At 53.0% G+C, this 22,030-nt stretch overlaps 1 protein-coding gene across 1 annotated transcript in view; it reads right to left on the bottom strand.

The window, feature by feature from the left end:
- The window catches only part of LOC104412836 (zinc finger SWIM domain-containing protein 5), a gene marked incomplete at its 5' end in the record, with an annotated part of 28,679 nt that overhangs the window by 350 nt on the left and 6,299 nt on the right, over positions 1-22,030 (bottom strand). The window contains 12 exons of the mRNA XM_010023658.1: positions 9-646; positions 1,232-1,313; positions 1,619-1,782; positions 3,149-3,306; positions 4,940-5,075; positions 5,493-5,753; positions 6,225-6,362; positions 7,297-7,443; positions 10,150-10,332; positions 12,692-12,871; positions 18,510-18,660; positions 19,273-19,421. Coding sequence (XP_010021960.1) covers positions 9-646; positions 1,232-1,313; positions 1,619-1,782; positions 3,149-3,306; positions 4,940-5,075; positions 5,493-5,753; positions 6,225-6,362; positions 7,297-7,443; positions 10,150-10,332; positions 12,692-12,871; positions 18,510-18,660; positions 19,273-19,421 — 2,387 coding nt within the window. The remainder of the gene's footprint in view (positions 1-8; positions 647-1,231; positions 1,314-1,618; positions 1,783-3,148; positions 3,307-4,939; positions 5,076-5,492; positions 5,754-6,224; positions 6,363-7,296; positions 7,444-10,149; positions 10,333-12,691; positions 12,872-18,509; positions 18,661-19,272; positions 19,422-22,030) is intronic.

Here is a 22,030-nt window from a genome sequence, read left to right as displayed (position 1 = left end):
GCGCCCACCAGCTGCCGCAGCGGGGCTTTGTCAGTGGACATCAGCTTCCCCGAGTTCCTGCGGCCGGGAATGCCGGCCAGCCCTGGGGCCGTCATGGTGCAGCGGCGAAGGATGTCCGAGAGCACCGTGGCACAGTGCACGCTCTTCACCACCAGTGGGATGATGGCTGCCAGCTCGTTTTTGCCTAGAGAATGGCTCAAGGCGCAGGCCCAGAGCACGTCGTTGATGGCTGGGTGCGTGTCCTGGTTGTAGGCCAGGTTGAGATGCGTCATGGCCAACGAGGCCAGTTTGAATGCCCGGAGTGGATAGCCCCGGTGCTCCATGTAGCGGGCAATGGTGAAGAGCTGGGTGTAGGTCATGCCGGTGGAGGCGGCGTCAATGACGATCTGGTAGGCAGTCTCGAAGGCGATGTGGTCCTTCTCGCAGAGGGTCAGGGCAGACAGGGCGCAGTTCTGGGGGTCCTTCATGGCGCACTGCAGGGCCAGGGTGCGGGCACAGCTGGCCAGCTCTTCCCGCTGAGGGTAGTCCAGGCTCAAGCGCAGGATGGTGTTGTGGGACATCACGGGTGCTGCCACAATGCTGGTGGCTTCCGTGGGAGTGAACAATGAGTACCAGCTCTGCAGGATGCTCACCAGGGCCCTCACCCCTGCAAGGAAACATGGGTCACAGCACAGCCCTGGAGCCTGGCTCAGATAATGGGGCTCTTCTGCGACCCCGGAGCCAGGGCAAAGCCAGCTTGCGGTACTGCTGAGCCTCTGCCTCTGACCCAGCAAGGACAGGGCAGAGGGAGACAGGCAGAGGCACTGCCATGCTGCAGGCACAGCAGACACTGCTGGCCTGGCCTAGGTACAGGGTACCTGTCCCAGTCCCAAACCTGGGCACTGCTGCCACCCCTGCTGGCTGGTGCTCTGAGGTGCATCCAGTTACACAGGGTGGTGGGACACTGGCACAGCCCAGATAACTTATGGCTGCCCCTGGCAGTGTTCAAGGCCAGGATGGTCGGGGCTTGGAGCAACCTGGTCTAGTGTGAGGTCTCACTGCCCATGGCAGGGGGGTTGCAACTAGATAGTCTTCAAGGTCCCTTCCAACCCAAACCATTCTGTAATTCTATAAATGGGAGACACAAGAGAGCTCAGATGCCCAGGGCTATGAATGACCGTGGGATCTCTGTGCCCAGCCTCCCTCCCCACTACATGCAGGCCAGATCCCCCTGGCACGGTGAGGCACTCACCCACTTCAGTAGCGCACGTCACCAGCCACCTCACCATCTCCCGCCGCCGCCAGTTGAGGGTGGACAGGGTCATGCGCATCACCTGTGAGGCAAACTCGGGGTGACCAGCTGCCCCACAGGGCTCCAATGAGGCCACCCAATACAGTGGTGCTCCCCAAAGACCCCTCTGTCCCGGCTGGCTACCCAGCTCCCCAGTGCTGCTTTGCCTCCACCCAAACTGCAGCAGGCACAGGGGCCTCCCAGGGCTGAGCTTCCCTGCTCAGGGCCATGCAGGGAGGAATTTACTCATTCCACAGGAAGGAATTTACACCTTCCATTGGTGGAAGACCAATGTGCTGCACCACACAGGACAGAAGGGCCACTAGCATTTCCAGTGCCATCCCATACCTGGAGTCCCAGCTCCAGCGCCACGTTGAGCAGCGTTGTGTCCGAGTTGCTGTCAGCTGGCGTGGCGATCTTGAACGCATCCTGAGCCAGCTTGAAGATCAAGGAGGAGGAGTGAATGTTCTTCTGGATGGCCTCCAGCACCGTGCGTAGGCGCAGCATGTCCCCTGGGTGCAGGCAAGAACAATCAGATGGCTCAGCCTCCCCCCAGCTTACCCTCGAGCCCCATCTGCCTGCGCTGGGTGGTGAACAACCCCTTCAGCCCCTCTGGACCCCCATGCGGAGGGATGTACAGGGATGTTGGATCAGACGCTGCAGTCCAACAGCAAAATGGGGTGTCCTCCCCAGGAGGTGACACATCTTACAGCATCCATCCTCGCTCAAGAACATCCTCTCACAGAGAGAGAGAACAAACAAGCCTGAGTGATCCCAGACACATCCTGGAGCATTAGCAGACATTTCCAAGCACCTGGATGTTCTACCCTGGGTTCAAGTTTGACAGCTGTAAAACAGACTCTTCCCAACAAAGGAGGGGCTTGGGGAGATGCCCAGTGCTGAATGGCTGCAGAAAGGTCATTCTTCATTTAGAAGGAGTGAAAAGAAGAAGAAAAGCTGTTTGCTACACACATACTGTCTTGCACAATAAGTACCTTCCCTCTGCAAGGCTATCAAAGGCTGGCCCAGGGCCATCCAGGTACACTATGGCTTTGTCCTGCATGTCTGAAGTCGGACAAGCAGCTCTCACAACTGAGGCAGGCTGAGATACCCTGAAGAAGGGGTCCTGGCACAACACCCAGTGATGCTGTGGGTCTCCTGCCACAGGAGGCCATGGGTCCTACAAGAATAGGTGTCGACATTGAGAAATGGGGCAGGATCTTGGAAGAGGGACCCATCAAGGCATATTAGTATCATGATGCCGTATCTGGCCTGGGAAAAACTCCTGTTAGCCCAGGGACACAGAGTGGAGAGAGGAACCTTTGGCATGGGGCAGACCAGAGATGCCAACATGCCACATTAGGTCCCTCTGCTTTGTTCCAGGTTCATGTTTCTACTCTCATAGCTCTAAATTGAGCAGATGAACCTTACACAAAGAAAACCAAATAACACACAATAACATGAAAAACCTAGTGCTGCACCTGGGTACACAGAGACATCTTGTGTGACTAATAGCTAAAAATATCTCCTGCCACCCACAGCAGCCACTTGCCTCCCTAATCCAAACCTCTCTAAAACAGCTCACAGGGGCATGGGTGACAGAGGCCTTGAGGACACAGGATACCATTGGGAAATGCTGTGGTGCGGGACACCTGGAGAAGGGGATGGTGGGAAAAACAGATGCAATCCAACAGCCCTACACCCCACATATAAAAACCTCATTCCCCACTGGGCACTGGAAGGGAGTAAAAACTCCAGTCTCTACCAGTGCTTGAGGAATCAGAAGCAGGAGTTCCCTCTTCTCTCCAGGAAAATCCCTTCGATGCTCTTGTGCAGCATTGTCCCATCACCCCTATCCCAGAGCTGCCCCATACCAACCTTTGGCTGCCGTGAGCATGGTGGAGGCCAGCTCGCACTGCTGCGACTCCAGGTGCCCCAGAGTGAACCAGCGTGGGTATCTGCTGGGGACCACTGAGACAAGGTGATGGGGGTGAGTCACATCGCCGGATGGGGCCGTTGTCTCCAGCACAGGCAACCTGAAGGGCAAACAGGAGGAGACAAAATCAGACCCCAGCTCAGCCCCAGCTTTGCCCCCTTCTCCCCAAGGCACTGGTGAGGTGAGGCAGGGGCTGCTTGAAGCAATGCCTTTGAAAGCATCCTGCTGCTGTGCATGTGTGGGGCTCCCAAGGCTGCATGCTCAACACATGGGCACAGGGATCAATCTCAGGCTGACTTGAAAGGAAGAGAATGATCCGTGAAGTGATTTATAAACTTGCAAGGAAAAGCACAATCCTCAGAAAAAAAAAAAAGAGAAAGCAAATTCCCTCCTCCCTCCCTGCTCCTTTCATGTCAGAGTGCCCAGCAGAGCCCCTGCCTTTGTCATCTGGTTCTTCTTAAAACGCCCGGTTATGATCAGAAGCAGCAGCAGATTTCCCAAGGGCCTCTGCAGACGGGTTAGGTTACCTGCTCTTGCAGGGGATATCCAAAAGCCTGGAGAACCCGGGGGAGAAGGAAGCCTAAGGAAGGGGAGCAGGAGTCTCACATTGCCAGCCACGGTGACAAAACCATATTGGCTCTTAAACCCCTGAATTGGTGCTGGTGTCACTAACTTGATGACCAGCCAAGGTGTGCAGGAGGGCATTTGTCCCCTTGGACATGGAAAGCATCCAACCATCTCTGCTCTCCTTGACTGCAGGCTTGGGATACCCATGGGGAAGCAGAAGCCCAACCTTCCCAGTCTAGTTCAGAGACATGCCGAATCGGGGAGTTCTGGCTCTGAGCAGGGGACCCCATGGATACTCAGTTCTGCTCCTGTTTGATGGCTGGAGGTCTTAGGTCTGGTGGGACATGGTGTCCCCAGACACCGCAGAGGCCCCTGGCTGCTTATTAGGTCTGGTTGTCCTACTGAGCAGCTCTTCCCAGGACAGGGGGACTTCCAAATTTCCCTCTGTCTTGGGGAGAGATGGCCCATTTCACCAAGGAAATGTCACAAGAAAGATGATGCTCTGGGCTGGAACTTTTAATGGTGTTGGAAGGAGAGGGCTGCTTTAGGGTTGATGATGGTCCTCCAAAAGCATTGACTCATTTGGGAAATTCCAGCCTGTTCTAGATATATCCAGCCCCTGCCAAAAAGCTGCAGTAGACAGGCTGACGTCTGAGGTGCGTCACACACCAGGAAGGGACATGGGACAGCTCTTGGCATTGGCTGTGTCCCCAGGGCCAGAGATGGAGCTGGGCTTTAATGGAGAACAGAGCATGATTGTGCTCTCTGCCTGGCTCTGAGACATCCTGGAGCCAGAGGCAAATCATCTGCCCATCTGTCCCAGGATAAGAGACTATGTGCTGTGTTCCTGGGACCTGCTCCAGCAGAGGATGGAGCAGCCTGGGGCAAGGGGTTGGGCAGACGGCTAGACCAGCAGACACTATCAGATCCATGCAAGTCCCTATGGATTGGGCTTGCAAAGGAGGAATCACCCAAATGGCGAGCAGGAGTCTCTTTGCACTGCTGCTGTGCCCAGGCGGACTCACACACTCGAACTCCTAGACATGGCAAGCCCCAAGCCTTCCTCTACTCCATCCCTGCTCTACAGTTGCAAAGCATCCTGGATTCCCATCAGAGCATAGGAGAGAGGCAAAAAGGGGAGCACAGAGAATAAAACATGCACCAACCTCATGGCCCGCAAAGCCAGCTTGTACGCCAGGTCTGCATCGTGGGGCAGCAGGGCAGAGAACAGGTATTTGGCAAAGGTGTGCATGGGGACACTCTCACGGTGGATGACTTCTCCCAAGCCGCTGAAGGGACCACCTAGGCAGAAGCAGAGCCCATCAGCCATAACTAGCACAGCAGGATCTGTGTCTGGGGTTTGCACCATTCCAAAGCTTTGAGGATCTGCCCTTTGGTGCATTACTCAAGCTGGATCCAGGGCAAAGAGCTGGCCTTTCCTTTTCTAAAAACCCTTTCAGGCCAAAATCCCTCAGAAATCGATGACCCATGCTTAGCATCCTTCTCCATAGTGCCTCTGGGGTGGTCTTGCTCCAGGGACGTCAGCAAACCCTTGCTTTGCCAGATGATGGGGCAGAACAACCACCCTACAGACTCAGCGCCTCACCTACAGAAGCCAGGATGGGGTCAGTCAGGCGTAAACCTTGGAAAGGGCACCCTGGAGGTGTTACCAATACTCAGTTAAGACAGAGAAGCCATCTAGATGGACCAAGCCCCCACCTTCCAGCAGCAAGATGCACTGCTTCCGCAGGGTCTGCACCAGCACTGGGTCCAGCTCCAGGTCCTGCAGCCGGGCAATGATCTGCTCCTCATTGCGGCACACCTTGTCCTGGGCATAGAGACCTTCAGGCATCACTCTCTGCTGACCCATCCCCATCAGGGCCACCTCTAAGGCCAGGGACAGGTAGGACTCGCCACTGTCTTGGCTGCTGGTCGCAACGGGCACGTGTTGATATACTGGGGGTTTGGAGTCTCCAGCATCTGGAAGAGGGGAAAGAGATGCAGCAGTCAGAAGAGAGAACCACAGCAGAGAGAAAAACCTCTCAACTTCAGAAGCAAAGACCCACACTTCTCTGCTGACTGCCCTCAGTCACCCAGAGATGATGCAGATGTGGGCTTCACCCTCCTTCCTGCTCTCACTATGAGATGCAGGAGACCTGAGATGTGCAACAGGGTCTGACACCAGAGCCTTCCCATGGGCCAGCACGCCTTGGGCCAGCTCCAAGATGCTCTCCTGCTCTGCTTTGGCTGCAAACCCTGGGGCTGGGAAAACCGAGGGCCACTAACTCCTGCTCTCTGCACTGCAGCTCTTGTCCTGGCTGCTTCTGCAAAGGCACAGAGAAGGGAGGTTCAGAGCCCGGAAGTCCTGAGCCCAGTCCTGCCCCAGGGTCTGCCCACCAGGTTCAGTTCAGCAGCAGCCACCAGGAAGGAGCCAGGAGAAGCGCTTGGTACCTGAAATTTCAAGGCAATTTTCCTCTTCTAACCTACAAGCTTCAGTCAGGGTGAGAAAGAGGCAGCCGATGGGGTTCAGAGGGTGGCCTACCCAGCCCTCCAAGTTAGTGATGGTTGTGGCTCCTCGCTGCAGCAGCTCTGTAAAAAATGGAACAGGAAGACTGTAAGAGTGAGGAATTTAAAGACAGGTTCTGCACCCACAGGGGTCTCTGAGACCAGAGAGGCCTTTTCTTACCCCATGGCCTAGGACACAGGGACCTCCAGGGCCAACTCTGGCATGGTAGTTCATGGCAGCCACAATGCATGTTGCCACAGACATGAGAAGGAGCAGGCACCCAACAACAAAAGGTCCCCCTAAGGCCATGTAAGAGGCAATGGCTCGTTCTCTGTTCTGGGAGGACACAAGGGACTGCAGAGTCCCAAGATGGCATTTATAAAGTCAGACTTATAGACTCATTTGTAGTGGTAGCCTGAATGTTTTGGAAACACAAGCAGAGATCTCTCTGGAGATGACAAAGACTCCCAGTAAGTCTCAAAAGCTCCATCTTTTGATGATCTCAAGCTGGCAAGGTCCAGGAGTCACTGATCACCAGCAGCACTGCAGTAACTGACCCAATCCCAGCTCCCAGCCAACTGCAATTGCAAAAGGAGAAACACTGGGCTTGCCTGCTGATACAATTCATTCAGCAAATGCAAAGTGGAGGTAGCACACACAGCCTGTTAATGCAGCTCTGCAGACAAGCAGCTCCTCTTTAATGCAGGCATCACTTGCCTGTGCAATCCTTACAGTCAACAAGTCACAGCAACAGTGGGAACAAGAGCATCCCTGCTCCAGCAGCCCGAAGACAGCACACGGACCCCTGTGTTGGGTACCAACACAGTTTGGCTCAAGAAATCAGATGCATCAGTTTGTCTTTCTAGGGTGTGAGGTAATGCCATACAGCACTGCCCAACATCAACCTCTGCTCTGGATGGGGCAGCACTGCTCCCTGAGGTGGAGAAGACTTTTTCAACCAGCTGGGACACTCTAGCCAGACCTCATGAGACACTTCTCCCATAGCTCTACTCATACCTTTCTTCTGGTGCTTATATATCTCCAGCTGCCTTTGCTGCTGCAGTCGCAGGGTGTTGATTATGGCAACAGTTAGTCGGAGAGCTTCTCTGGGATAGCCATGGGAGCGCAGGGCATCCACCCGAGCGCAGGCAGTCGGGACATGTTCTGCAAGGCAAGGACAAACACAGGGGCATGGCTGAGCCAAAGGAGCACAGAAATTCATGGGATGGTACTGACCAGAGGAGAAAACCCAACACCATCACACTTCAGGCCATTTCCTTCTTCTGATCTTCTCCAAGTCCCTGCTAAACTCCTGCTCCTTATCTTGAATTCATGCCTTTCTCCCTCCTCCTGGCAGGGATGCCTACCAGGAATACTAACAGGACTCCTACCATGTTCAGCCCACAGCAGCTATGTCAGTACCTAGATCTCCACCTCCTCAAACCTTATCTAATGGAAGCATTTCCAACACACCATTGCTGCAATACAACAGCTCCGAACCCAGGTTGTGACAACCCCGTCATTCGTTTCTCCTAAAATCCACCTGGCTTATGGTGATTTCTCTCATTGCTGTGCACCCAAACACTTCTTGGAGTCTCATCCAACACCTCTCCTAGCTCTCATGGCACAGGTGATGACACCTGGGGTGAGGCTGTTCATCCGGCCCTGCACTGGTGGCACTGGCAGATTTGGGATGATGTTTTGAACTGCTTCCTTAATACCTCCATGGAGCAAGGTCTGCAGACACCCCGTCTCTTCTGCAGCTCTCCTACCTGGTGTTTTATTATTAGGAACAGTTGCATGAACCCCCCACCCCCAAGATTCAAATTGCTTAGGAATTCATCTGCTCCTGCTGCTCACTGCTCACCTGAAATCTCAAGCAACTGTGGAGAGGATTATGACTGAGTGAGAAATTAGCAGGAGCAGATGACATGACATGCTGCATAACAAGCAGCGAAAATCCCATTTTCTTGCAAAATGTCCTACCAAGGGTGGGGGGCAGGGAGCGGGGGAAGGCAAACATGAAGATCTAAAATTATGGTAGAGGGATAATTTCTATTCCTGGAAGAACTCAGAAAGCTCTGGAAACGCAGACAACCACCCCCACAAATGGGGTTTCCACATCTCAAAGGTCACCCGCAAGAAATACACGAGGAAGAGGTTTCAGAACAGACACATCTGTAGAAGAGCTTCTTGTTGCTCCCTCTATTCATTTGATAAATGGATGAAATATTCAGCTTCTCGCTGAATTCATCACTGAAGTTGCTGACAAATCACACTCCTCTCCCAGCACCGAGTCCCTGAAGGGGTGCCAAGAAAGCCAGAGCGCAAAATCCCAAGATCGCAGCAAATACATCAGAAAAATATCATGCACCAACCAGCTGGGCCAAAGGGCTCGCCAGAACCCAGATTATGCTAGTGACAGGGCAGCTGGGGCCACCACATCCCTGCTAAATGGAGTCCATGGAAGCACTAACCTACTGCTGCTGCCTATGGCTGTACAGGGAGGAGACCTGCTGCCTGCAGCTACACAAAACTCTTCCCAGAATACAAGTGTCCTCTTCTGCTCCAGCTAAGCTAGCAGAGGTGCACCAGCAGCCTTCATATGCACCCTTTTTAACTTATCTCCTAGCCTTAATAGCAACTTAGTGCCAGCTGCTGCAGAAACCACACAGAATCATAGAATAGTTAGGGTTGGAAAGGATGTTAAAATCATCTAGTTCCAACCCTCCTGCCATGAGCAGGGACACCACACACTAAACTGTGTCACCCAAGGCTCTGTCCAGCCTGGCCTTGAACACCTCCAGGGTTGGAGCATTCACAACTTCCTTGGGCAACCTATTCCAGTGCCTCACCACCCTCACTGTGAAGAACTTCTTCCTTATATCTAACCTGAAGTTCCCCTGACTTCCAAAAATCTTGCTCATCTTTCACCCATTATTAGGACCTTGAGGTTGGGCTGGAGCAATTTCACTCCTTCTGGACAGTGATAATAGAGCAATTAGAATATTGTAGAGGACAGGAGAAAATCTCTGGATGACTTTAAATACTCTCTCCCCATTCGGCCGGGTGATTGCAGACCCTGGCTGCTGGAGCAGATGACAGAGCAGTGGTGGGTTTTGACTAGTCCCATGTCCATACGTTCACCTCTTGGGCTGTAGGGATGAGGCATCCACCCTCTTGGAAGTGGGGGGGGCCTGCAACTCCCATTTTGGGATCAGTTTGAGGGCTGACAGCTACATCAGGCAACCACATCTCGCTTACTCTCATCCCAGACATGCAGCTGTCAAGGGTCTGCAGATCTGCCCAGGGTGATCACTTTGCAGGAGAAAAATTGTGTGGCTTGAGGTGGACTACAACATGGGAGGGTACTGGGCTTGACTAGTCCAGTGTGCCTTAAGCTCATACAAGGCTTAATTGTACTCTCTGCTAACTACCTTTGAGAGAAGACTAAAGAGAGAGTGACAGCAGGGAAGAAAAAATCCAGAGGATACTGCTGTGCCCTCCAGACAACTTTCAAGGACTTAATCGTCCACTCCTCCTGCACTGGAAACAGTGAGAGCTTGCATGGGGACAGCTAACACTGGGAGAATGAAAGAGGACAAGATGAACCTGGTCCAAGCTGCCCAAGGGGAATCCAGACTGTAAAGGTGTGGGACTTGCTGTAAGGACTCTGGCTGGGGAGTGGGAAAGCATCAAGTTCTTCTGCTCACCCTATCCTCAGGCTAAAGGCCAGAGAGGTAATTTCGGTCTAGGACACAGAAGGTTGTAAGGAGCCAGGGTAGCAAAGCTTTTTTGATGCGTTGGGTGGCTCTTCACCAGTAGCATCTACCCACCATTTACCCAAGGTTTGGATGCTCACCCAGCCACCCCCCCCCAGCCACAGCGGCTGCCCCTGGGAGTTGAAGAGGAGGCTCTCGCCCTCCCGCTGGTAGGAGGGAGACACGTAGAAGTCACTGCTGATGATGCGCTGTAAGTGGCTGTCCTGCCAGTGCAGGTCACAGCCCTCGATCGCTCGCGTGAACACGGTTCGTCTGGGCCTGGCCAACGAGTCTGCAGAAAGAAAAGCAATCAGTGCCTTGGTGGGGCTGGGACAGCCTGTTCCTGCCCCCAGACATGACCTCCCTGGGCACAGAAATGTCTTTACAATGACAGCAAAGCCCCACCGGCTCCCACCCCGGCCACTTCTGAGCTGAGCACAGGGGCTTTGGCTCCTGCACTGTGACAGATTGCCTTTAGGTACCTCTGTTGCCCATCCCATCTGACGGAGACTGCCATCTCCTTAGACAGCACTGCTAAGTGACTTGCTAGAATAGTTGCCTTGACCAGAGAGGTGAGAAAAGAAGCAGGACTGCCCATCTGTTTGCTTTCCAATGATAATCCTCTGTCACATACAAGGCTGATGCCTTGAAATGTGGCAGTGCCTTCCCACCTCTGTGACACTCAGCACCAGGGATCAGGAATGGGCTTCCTCAGCATTACAGCCTTGCATCACTCTTCTGCTCCAGCAGAGTCCCAGCTTCACTGATCCACAGCTACCTAGACCAGGTTGGACGGGGCTTGGAGCAACCTGTTCTAGTGGAAGGTGTCCCTGCCCATGGCAGGGGGTTAGAACTGTATGAGCTTTAAGGCCCCTTCCAATCCAAACTGTTCTATGCTTCTATGAAGCCATGAAGGGAACTGCATGAGTGTATCTCATTTGCCTCCTGGCAATAGGGGGAACCATCACCTTCTAGCAACCTCTGCAGGCTGTGGGAGAGGGCTGGAAGGGAGGAGATGGCATCATCTGAAAGCCCATTGCTGCTCTGCAGTGAATGTCTGTTCCTCTGCAGAGCTGCTCTGTAACTTCACTGATGTTTTTGAAGCTATCAAATGCTGGACAAGCATTTCACACTGTCCAGACAGATCAGACAAGTGGTCTGTCAGGAGGAAAAGGCCTGTCTGGAGCAATCCTGCTATTGCTCCAGCCACATCGGATCATGAAGGCCAAACACAGCCGGTAGGCTGCAAAACTGGAAGCCCTAAAGGGTGTGCAATGATGAATGTTAGGTCCTGAAACCCACAAGACAGGCCAAGTTAAAAGCATTAAAGAGCGAAAACCAAAAGGCACTGCTCAAAGCTGATCCAGGGAGCCTGGATAAACACGCTCCGGAAACGATGGCAACAAGCAATTAGGCTGAATGCTGCAGGCACCCCAAGGTGGAGAGAAATTAACAAGGTGCTGGTATGTAGAGAACCAAGCCTGGTCACTTCACCAGGAAGGATTTCAGGAATCAGCTGTTCTCCTTCAGCAATAAAAGAGGCTGGCAGCAATCTGCAGCAGTAGTTGCATACGCACAAACATTAACCCCGGGACACCTCCAGGATCCGTGCTGCTCTCAGTCTCCTGCCTGGAGATGAAGGAGCATGGGGACACAGGGATGTCCCCAGCACGTGCTTTGGAAACTCCCTGCTCGTCTAAATAAAGTGACCTGCTCAGCCCCAGCAACCTGCCCCGAATGCCACAGTGAATCCTTGGTGGAGCTGGGAACACCAGGGGGGAGTCCCGGGGCTGGCACTGGACATGGAGCAAGGCCAGGTTTAAATTAAGCTGTTCCCAAAGGATGCGCACAGGGAGGCACACAGAGGCATGCAGTCCTGGCTGTGGCTGGGGTGAGTTGGCAGGATGGCCACCCTCCTGAACCCCTGCTGTGGGGCTAATCCCACCCAGGAGAGTGAAGTTTCCTTCATGGCACGGCTGCCATCCTCTCCTCTTACCACTTTCACCACACATAACACACCAGAGAGTAACTCCAATGCAGCAGATGGAGGTACAGTAAGAGCAGTAATTTTCAGTTAATTTCCCTCTTCCTTTTGTGTAAAGCAGACTAGTGCTTAAATTTAAAGGGATCAAATGCTTTGTCAGGGGTTGAGGAAATATTCTGGCATGAAGAAACAACCCCATAAATACATTGCTCCATTTGGGCTCTGCACTTTAACTGCGTTTAACGTTCCTGGCTAATAACTTATCTACCACCTGAATCAAAGCCCATAAGCAAGGCTCAAGGGCTGGGAAAGGGGCTCTGCATCATCTCCAACTCTTCACTCCCACATTACAGCCAGGGCTTCCAAGCTCAGCTGCCCCTCAGTTCAAGCAGCACTGTTTTTCTGTACAGCTCTGTACCCAAACCATATCATAGGGGTCTAAACTCCCCCAAAATCAAATTGCTTTAAAATGGCTTCTAATTTGATGCTCAAAATAGAGGCAACTTCACCAAGACGTAGCCAAGACCCAAACATTTCCAAAAAACGTTTTGTATTTCCATGACTCCGAGAGACATCACCACAGGTGAATTGAGGTCTCTTGACTTTGGAGTGAGTTTTGACCTTGACCCAACCCCTGCCTGCATTTCCACTCCCCGCCTGGACTCACCTTGGCTGTGACCAGAGCTCTGCGTAAGCGCGTTGGTGATGTTGGGAAGCTCGTTACCGTAATTGCCATCTTCCAGGGGACACACATCCATCTCACCCCACTTGCGCAGCTGCCGGAGCCAGCAGGACTTCTCTTCCAGCTTGCAGTGCGGGTTTAACACCACGCACACCCACAGCGCCCCTAAACAAAGCCAAGGAATCAAGGAGATGCCACCACCGAACCCATGGGGCAAAGCTCTTCTGCTGCTGCGGAAGCCCGCAAGTTTTCATCGGGGTTCGTAAACTCGTTCCAGCATAATGCGTGGACCCAGGAGGAGGATTTAGACAGCTTTTAAATAAAAGTAAAACTCCTCTGTAATGAAGCTAAATTATAATCTCCTGAGATGGGGGACAGTGGGGAGGAGGGAAGGAGAGAGCGGCTGTGTATGAATTTGTGAGTGCTTCTGTCTGCCAGGACAAATCTAGTGTTTGAACTACACATCAAAGCATGCTTAAAAACACTCTGGCAAGCTGCAGAGTCTGTATCTCCAAAGACTAACCTGATTTTGATCCTACCCACGTTCCAAGTGCTTTAAAGCCTGCTCCGAATGCTATTTCATCTGCCATTGTTCTTCAGGCCATTTGCATTCAACTATTTAAAAAGGAGATTTGGTGTATTTTCTTCCCCTTTTTTTTCCTCCTCTTTTTCTTTTTTTAATCCCCAGTAGCCCCCAGAGCCTGCAGAGGAACCAGCAGAGGAACCTGGAACTTAGCTTGAGGTTGTACAGGCAAGAGCCCTCCTAGGTGTGAGCCCTCCAATCTCACAAGCAGAGGTTCCCATCAGCAGGACACCCATGCTGACACCCTTGTCATGAGACCTCACAGGGCGGATGATGCTGTCTGCTGTGTGACAGGCAAAACCAGACCCAAGGACATCTGTCGTCATTAAGATCCAACTCATCCTTTCACAAGACAGGGCTGACGCTGGTGCTGCGAACTGAGCCTTGCTGACTCTCCTGGGAAACCCACTGCTCTGAAAAGGGCTGCAACAACCTAAGTAAGTGCAAAATCATGAATTGTCCTTTAGCTAATTGCATTTCTGCCCAAACCTCCCTGCAAGGCTGCCAGGATACAGCATGTCCCCTCTGTTGTGCCTGCCCTGAGGGGTGGGATAGCTGTGCGATGTCCCCAGGGATCCCCCCGGGCTGAGCAGCCTGTGCTGCTCCTCTCTCTGCCCACATTGGAGCCTGCCACACATGCAGGACAGACTAGCCTGTCACAGAAACACCCTCTCCTGCTTCTCCTCCATAGGCCCAGTGGAGACCTGGAGCATCTTCCTCATCCCCACGCAGTCAGCTGCTCACCCCCATCTCTCCATCACTCCCAGATCCAGTGTTCCTATCCCAAAATGACAGCCAGCAGCAGGACAACATGACCTGATACGGCTCTGCTGCTGGCGACAAGATTCCTCCACATGTCCAAACCACCTCCCTTGCTCACTGTGTTTTGTGAGGCAGCTCCCAGCTGCACAGCCACAAGTCGAGCCAAGCAGTGCTGAGTGAGGCTGCAGCTCCAACACAGGCAGATGTGAGGCAGAACCAGACTGAGCAGCCATGTCCTCATCCAGCTCCACTCTGGTGTCTCCCTGCTCCTCAGGGTTATAGCTGAGCTTTTGTGGTGCTTTTAGGGTGCATCTCCTGGGTCCTCTGATAGTTGCAACTTGTGGACACGTTTGGTTCAAATTAATAAGGCTTAGAGGCTGTGCTCCAGTTCCTCAAAATGGCTTGGCTTGGCTGGAGAGACGTCATGGTGTCACAACGCAGACAGTGGCAGCAGCATTGCACCCAGGAACAGGAAAAGCAAACATAGGCCCTGAAGATCAGCAAATACACAAAGCAGCTCTTGCACGGTCCAGCTCCATCCACATCTCAGCTCTGCTGCTCCCAGAAAACCCCACTGCTTTCTGATGGACAGGGGGGAATAAGACTTCAGAGCTGCAATATCAGCATGTACAAGAGGAGAGCTACCTCCTTAGGAGCTTTCAGGGCCCATCATTCCCAGTGCAGGTCTATGTCACACTCCCAGGTTCCTGCAGGCTCCATGGGGGCTGCATGGACATGGCCTCTTTGAAAAAAATAGGTCTCAGCACCAGAAAATGAATCTTCCTTAAGGCTCTGGTTACTGTCCCTCAGCTGAGGTGTGGGTGCCTGCCCACTGCCACCCCTAGGCAGAAAACTCCGCCACCCCCAGGAACTGGATGCGCCCGCTGGATTTTTGGCTCACACAGCTCGGCTAAGGTATGATCCTCGGAAGCCTCATGACTTCGCAGCCTATTTTTGGGAGCCCTCTGAGGCATCCTTTGCCTGTCAAAACGCTGTGTCCCTGGGCTCCCCTGCAGACGAGAAGCTGGGGACAAGGAGGGAGGAGAGACTCGCATCTGTCTCGGCCACAATCGTTATCTGAGAGATGGAAAAGAGGGGTTTTCTGAGCCCTACGGTCAAGTGACATCAGCTGACAGCACAAGTGACTCCTGTCCTGAGCCAAAACACCAAGCTAGGTCAGACTCTGTTCACATGCTGCAGAAACCTTCATCTGAACTTTCCGATGGCAGGAGGTTAAGCGGGGAACAAAGCGGCAGATCACGATTAAGCTAAGCCTCTAAACAAAAATGCTTTTTGATGACGGGGCTGGGTGCAGGGACCGGGGGGGTGAGGCGGAGCCTTCCCAGCCCAGCGGTCCCGGATGCCAGCCCTGGAGAGGAGAGGCGCTCCGATCCCGCGCCCGAGTTTCCAAGCCATCAAAGAAACTCTCCCGTTTCCCACAGGGTCGCTCCCCGGCTTAATCTGCTGAAATTCCCCACTGTAAACAAGTGGCCGAGATAAATAAACCCGTCTCCGGGCAGATTAAGGTCAGGCTGCACTTCAGCTGGTTTTTCGTCTATTTTTTGTAATTAGGCTTTAATCGTAAGTACTAATGCGCCAGGGCAAATACTCCCACGCCGCAGAGCTCTCCATCCAGCAGGTCTTTCCTTTGGCTCCCCAGCAGACGGGGCAGTAGATGTTCAGTTGGCAGCACACGCACAAGCAAACGATGCCATTTTCATTTATTTATTTTTCCCCCCCCACCCTTTTAAAACTCTGAAATCCTGCAAAATCCTTTACATTTTCCCCAGCATAAATCCACAATCTTCTTTAGGGCTGATCTTCTTCCAATCCCACGCAAGTCTGTGATGCAGCCTTTGCTAAAATCAATGATTAATTATTAAACATGTGCCCAAAATAATTTCTGTGAGGCCCGTTTTTCTCTTCCACGTGGCAGGGGAACACGGTGTGTGCCGGGGCTTCCCGCAGCAGCTAGCAACAGGCCCCTAGTCCCTCCCCTTGGCAGCAGCAGTAACACTGGGCAGCTTTGGCATCTGCAGCCCACAGGCAGTTGGACAATATGTCTTCTCTGCCCCACGTGCCCCAGCTACTGTTACCCATCCAGTGATGGCTTGGGACATCTCTCTGCATTGCTAATGGTCATTACCGGTGAACACCCCAACTCGCTGCAGGTCTGGTCCCTCTATGCCTCCAGCAGGTCAAGGGAGGTGATTCTGGCCCTCTATTCTGCTCTGGTGAAAACCCACCTGGAGTCCTGCATCCAGCTCTGGAGTCCTCAGTACAGGAAAGACATGGACCTCTCGGAGAGGGTCCAGAGAAGGCCACAAAAATGATCGGAGGGAAGGAGCACCTCTCCTATGAGGAAAGGCTTAGTAAGGGTTGGGGTTGTTCAGCCTGGAGAAGGGAAGACTCCAGGAGACCTTACTGCAGCTTTTCAGTTCTTAAAAAGGGCCTATAAGAAAAGTGGGGAGAGACTTTTTAGGAGGGCCTGTTGTGACAGGACGAGGGGTGATGGCTTTAAACTAAAAGAGGAGATTCAGGCTGGACAAGGAAGAAATACTTTACAATGAGGGTGGTAAAACACTGGCACAGGTTGCCCAGAGAGGTGGTGGATGCGCCATCCCTGGAGTCATTCAAGGCCAGGCTGGATGTGGTTCTGTGCAACCCGATCTAGTTGAAGCTGTTCCTGCGGCAGGGGGTTTGGAGCTAGATGAGCTTTAAGGTCCCTTCCAGCTCAAACTGTTCTATGATTCAGAGAGATGCTCTGCTCCGACAGTAAATGCTGCCCAAGTCTAAATCCAAAAGGCTTCTGTAGAATGGGGGGAATAATCCCTACTTTTGAGTATAGTCCATGCCCATCCCGCCCTGGAGCCGCTTCTTGGATCATCACCGTGTCCTCTGCAGGGGCTTCTCTTCAGTGTGGAGATGCCCAGACCCTCCTGCATGACTTTCCCGTGCCAGGCAAGCCACTCCCTCTGACGTGCGTTGACTTTTTTTTAGCCACTCTCTCTGACGTGCGTTGCCTGGCACCACATTTCACCTGCTGTCACACTGATTCAGCCTTGGTAGGGCCCTGACGTTCCCTGGCCACCTTGCCATCTGCTGACAGGGATGTGCTGTCACCTCCTCTCACTCTGCCAACCAAAACTACGCATATCAATGTGGTCCTTGCATGGTTAAGACTGAAACCCAACCCCTCCTGCCTCCTGTGTGCAGGAAGGGAGGGCTCTCGGCTTGGCTAGTGGGTTTGAAACCTGCCCAAATAATCTGTAATTCTGGGCAAATTGTTTCCTGCGTCGAGGCTTGCCCTGACACCCATCCATCCACATTTCATCGATGAGTTTGCTTTCTTCCATGTGGAAAGCCTGGCTTGGTGGATTTGGCCATGTCTCCAGGATTCTTGCATATCCAACCATCTAGCTGCAGCATCCCAAAATCCTGGAAATATCTTCTTGGCAAGCAAGCACAGATGAGCTCTCCAGAGCTGGTATGATTATTTCCATCCAGAGAACTTCACACAGAAGCAAAACATCCCATCCCCACCTGGCCCTTGTCTGAGCAGTTTGGCTGGGCTCTTGGGTCACACAGCTATGTCTGCGTTTGTTGGGCACTTGGTAGGAGGGTCTGGGATCCCAGCTGCAGTTTCAGGAGCTCCAGACCCTGGACCACCTCCATAATTCTTCCAGCTCTAAAACATCCCTTTGGTCCCACTCCATAAGCCCTTGCCCTTACACAGCACCTCCCAGCAGCAGGCAGCACAGAACTAAAGGCACTAAACTCACTTGTAAAACTATGGCACAAATCGGACTATTCAGTCAAGAACTACTGGGTTAACTCCACCACACAATCAATCTCCCTGAGCCCACGTCATCTAAATGTTTTATTCTAATGATATTATGGTGTCAGCCAGCTGAGCCGGTGTCTAAGGTGCTTAGCTAGAATTACTCAGAACTGCATTTCCCTTCAAGCCAGGCTCTGCACTGGCCATCCTGCCCCCCTCACCCTGGAAACGTGGACCAGAGCAGGCAGAAATCTGTTAGCCTGGATGAGACTTGAGAACCTGCCTTTCCCCCTCCAGATCATGGTTCCTCCAGGAATAGCACTTACATGTCCAGGCTACATCCAGACCTTGTGGCTCACCAGCCCCTGCATCCTCCCTCAGAAAGGCTTCGGGGCAGCACAACAAACATGAGGCTGCTACAAGTATGGGACCAGCCACATTTTACGCTCAGATGATGATCCTTGACCCCTTCGCAGGAGAGAGGCTGGTTTAAGGTGTTGAACTGTGTCATTTGGGCCTGATCCAGCTGTCCCACAAGTAGGAGATAGAGTAAGCTCCTGCCATCTCTCAGGGTCTGTGCCCCCCCGGAAAGAGCCCCAAGGCCTCTGGGATGATGTCTGCTGGCCCAGCAGCCCAGGTAGCCTTGCTGCTGCTCTCTGCAAGGTGGTGACTCTTACCCAGCTCATCCCAGAGCTGCCGGCACTTCTCCGTTATGCCTGTTCCCTGCTGCCTCCAGAGAGAGAGCCGAGGATCAGCCATGAACTGCTCCGTTATCAGCGTCAGCATCCTGGCGCCATTGGAGTCCCTCATGCGCAGCATCTCCCGGACCTGGAAAGGACAGAGAGAAAGGCTTTTGTGAGACAAACCATGATCCCTCGGAGGGATTTACAACATGGTCACCTGGCTGGTGACCCACAGTTTCTTCAGAATGGGGTCCAGACTGTCAATAAATACATATGTACAATGTATAGTCATACATTTTAACACTTAGGCAATGGCTGTGACGTGGCTCGTTGGAGTTCATCTGGGTAGCAGCCACAGCCGAGGCTGTGAAGAGGACCAACCGATCAAGAAAATGAAAACAAGGCCCTTCTGCAAAGAAAGGAAAGAACCCGCAGGCCACCTCTGCATGGTCTCAGTAGGCTCTGCAGGGTTGGCCTTCCCTCCACCATACTGATGGGAGATGGGGAAAAGCCCTTCCTCACACAGGGATCACGGCAAGCCTATGGCAAGGGAGGATGGGACCTGCCAGGAGAGAGGGTGAGACAACCCAGGCCCGACCCAGAGCCTGGATTACAACTGCCTGCTCCACGACCGGGCGAGAAGGCACTGGAGCAGAGATTCCCAGCTGTGATGGGCTCCCTGCCAGGCCAGCCGGCGAGCTGCCGGCTACGTGACATGCTGAGCGGAGAGGGGAAAGAGCAGCCGGCTCCTCCTCACCTTGGCAAACATGGAGTTGAGCTGCTTCCCCGAGCCGTAGTATCCTCCCTGAGATAGGAACAGCTTCACCTGCTCTCGGACTTGTTCCTCATCCAAGTGCCAGCAGTTCTCGTCGTCAATGCTGGCCCCAGCAGTGGGGTCAGGAGCACCTGGGGAGATGGGGAGGGAGGAGAAAAGAGACAACCATGTTTATAGCAGCAGTCCCACCAGGAAGAAGTGGATCTACCTCTATTAGATATGGACGCACCTCTATTTTATCAGCTGAGGCGAAGGAAAACCAACCAGGTTCCAGGCAGTGAGCCCCAGCTGGCAGCATCATGCTCTCCTTCCACAACTCAGCCATCAGGAAAGATCCTGACCACAGGGCTAATGCCAGCCCCTCTCCCTCTGCACCCCACATGAAATGAGGCTGAGCTACAGCAGGTCAAAGCCCCTGGGGTGCAGGCAATGCAGCTGCAGTGCTCAGGGTGCTCCCCGGGTCCAGGGATTGCCCAGGGTGTTTCTCCTGGTTCACATCACTGGTTTGTTTAAGCAACAGTAAAGCTCCAGTTCCTGCAAGCCCTTCCCCACATTAGGAATAGTCTAACAAAGGTACTACTGCACTGGAGCCCCAGAGCTTCAGGTTAAACACCTCATTCAGCCCCTCATTTGCTTTAGGAGAGAGGACATATCCCTCTGCATCAGTGTACCTGCCTGGGAGAGACCCTCTGCTGGAAAGAGCAAAGGATCAATAATTCTTCAAAACGCAAACTGTGACCAGAGCAGGGCCTTTGGCAGACACACACTTGTGTTCACAGGCTGTATTTCATCTTCCAGAGAACAAAAAAAAGCAGAAAAAAACCCCATCCACCAGTGCTTTAAACAACAGCTTGGATCCACCTCCCTTTGCCTTGCCCCTTTCAATTCTCATTTCCCCCCTCCCGAGCTCTGCCCTACTTCCCAGCAATGCCCCAGCCTCCTGGGCTCACGGGGCAGGTAACAGCACAGATCCAGCGAGCAGCCAGGAGTGCAAAAGGGAACAGAAGCTCAGCTTTTTAGCTCCCTGCTTTTGAGTCCTGCTCAAAAGAAACTCCTCAGGGAAAACCAGTGCCAAGGAGGGACTGGCGTGGCTGGAGGATGCTCCGCTCCACTTCGGTTTGCTTCTCTCATCTCCTTCTGGAGAGAGGAAGGGCGTCAGCACAGGAAGAGCAAGGTGCTACACAGATAGCCAAGGGATGCTGTAGCTGACACATTCCCAATTAAATCTTAATGATGTCTTCCCCACTCGACTGGGATCTGGTTGGGGAGCAGACATTGCTTTCACCTGGAGAAGGCTCTGGATGCTGCGCACACCCCAGCCCCCTGCAACCAGGAGCTCAAATGCAATTCATGGAAATCAAGCTCCAGGATGCCTGCTCAGCAGGGCAACTGTCTCTTCTCGGCTTGTGAGAGGACATCAACCCGAGGGGTTTTGCTCCTCCGGCAAAGGCTGAGAATGCTCCTGACCCAGTAAGATACAGCTATTTGTATTTAATGTCCTTTACAAAATTCCTTTAATTTCTGCTAATAGTTGCTGCCCAAGAGCGGTTCCAGCAAGCTCTAGGTGCAGCCTGCACAGTGCTGAAGGGACAGGATGCTGCTCCTCCCTCTGCAGAATAATTTATAGGTGACACAACCATATAATTGGGATGGGAGCTGAAGCAGCAGAAAGGAAATCACAGCCCCTGGATGAGCACAAGGGCTTTCACCTACAGCCCCACACGTGCCCTGATCCTGCTCCCCTGGCACTGGCGGCCAAGCCCTTCCATAAGCCATGAGGGACCACAATGTCAGGGACAGTCCATCCTGGTCATCTCAGCTTTTCTGTGCTTTTTCCTTCCCTCCTCCAACCCCATCCTTATCTTGCAGATAAAGAGCAGACAAGCCAGTGATTATCCCCTATCAGGAATCAATGACTAATCTGTCTACCACGAATGCTTATCCAGCCGCATCGCTGAGGTATCCCAGATGATCACACTCTTAATATCCTCCTCCCCACCATCCCACCCACCATTTCCAGCTGCAGCTATCCAGACCAGCCAAATCATCTCAGCTGACTCTACAGGGTCACCTGGCTGCATCTATAGGGACCAGGAGGGTGTGGATGCCTGGGGTGACACATCCCACTGAAGCTCAGCTCATCCTTGGTCCCTTCTGGAGGCCGATGTGACACATAAAGGTGTCAGAGTTAGCAGGATGCAAAACGTGGCTGCATTTCTCTGGGGTTCCCAGGGCTACCCTTGGCGCTCGCCGCTCACACATAGCGTGAGTGATGGAAAGCCCAAGCAGCGAGGAAAGAAGCGTGCAGCTAAATAAAACCTCCTCATCCCACGCAACACATTGAGCACTTCGCACGTTGGGGTTCGGGCCGCAGCCAAATTAGCAACACGCCTCCAAATAAAATCTAAATTTGCTTGTAAATGCATTTTGCTCTCCTATAAAAGATTCAGAGAGAGTGTTGTAATAGCAGATTCCCACATGTGCAACGCAACCCAGCAGATAACGGGCTGCCCAATTACGCCGGGGAGCTGGATAAACATTTAAGAGCAAACAACGAGATTTGTGCTGGGTTTAAATATTAATGGCAGGATTTGTCCACTTCCCCTTGCCAACGTTCACACCGTGGGGGCTTCAGCAGCAGCAGCATACAGTGACGCAGCCGATGAGTGATTCCATGTCTCGGCTCCAAAGGAGCAGGGAACGGCATGTAAAACAGCCCAGTGCCTGCGTAACACATTTC

The sequence above is a fragment of the Nestor notabilis genome, unplaced genomic scaffold (genome assembly GCF_000696875.1).
Source record: "Nestor notabilis isolate BGI_N333 unplaced genomic scaffold, ASM69687v1 scaffold16921, whole genome shotgun sequence".
In the NCBI taxonomy this organism is placed as follows: domain Eukaryota; kingdom Metazoa; phylum Chordata; class Aves; order Psittaciformes; family Psittacidae; genus Nestor; species Nestor notabilis.
This window is presented reverse-complemented; position numbering and strand designations above follow the sequence as displayed.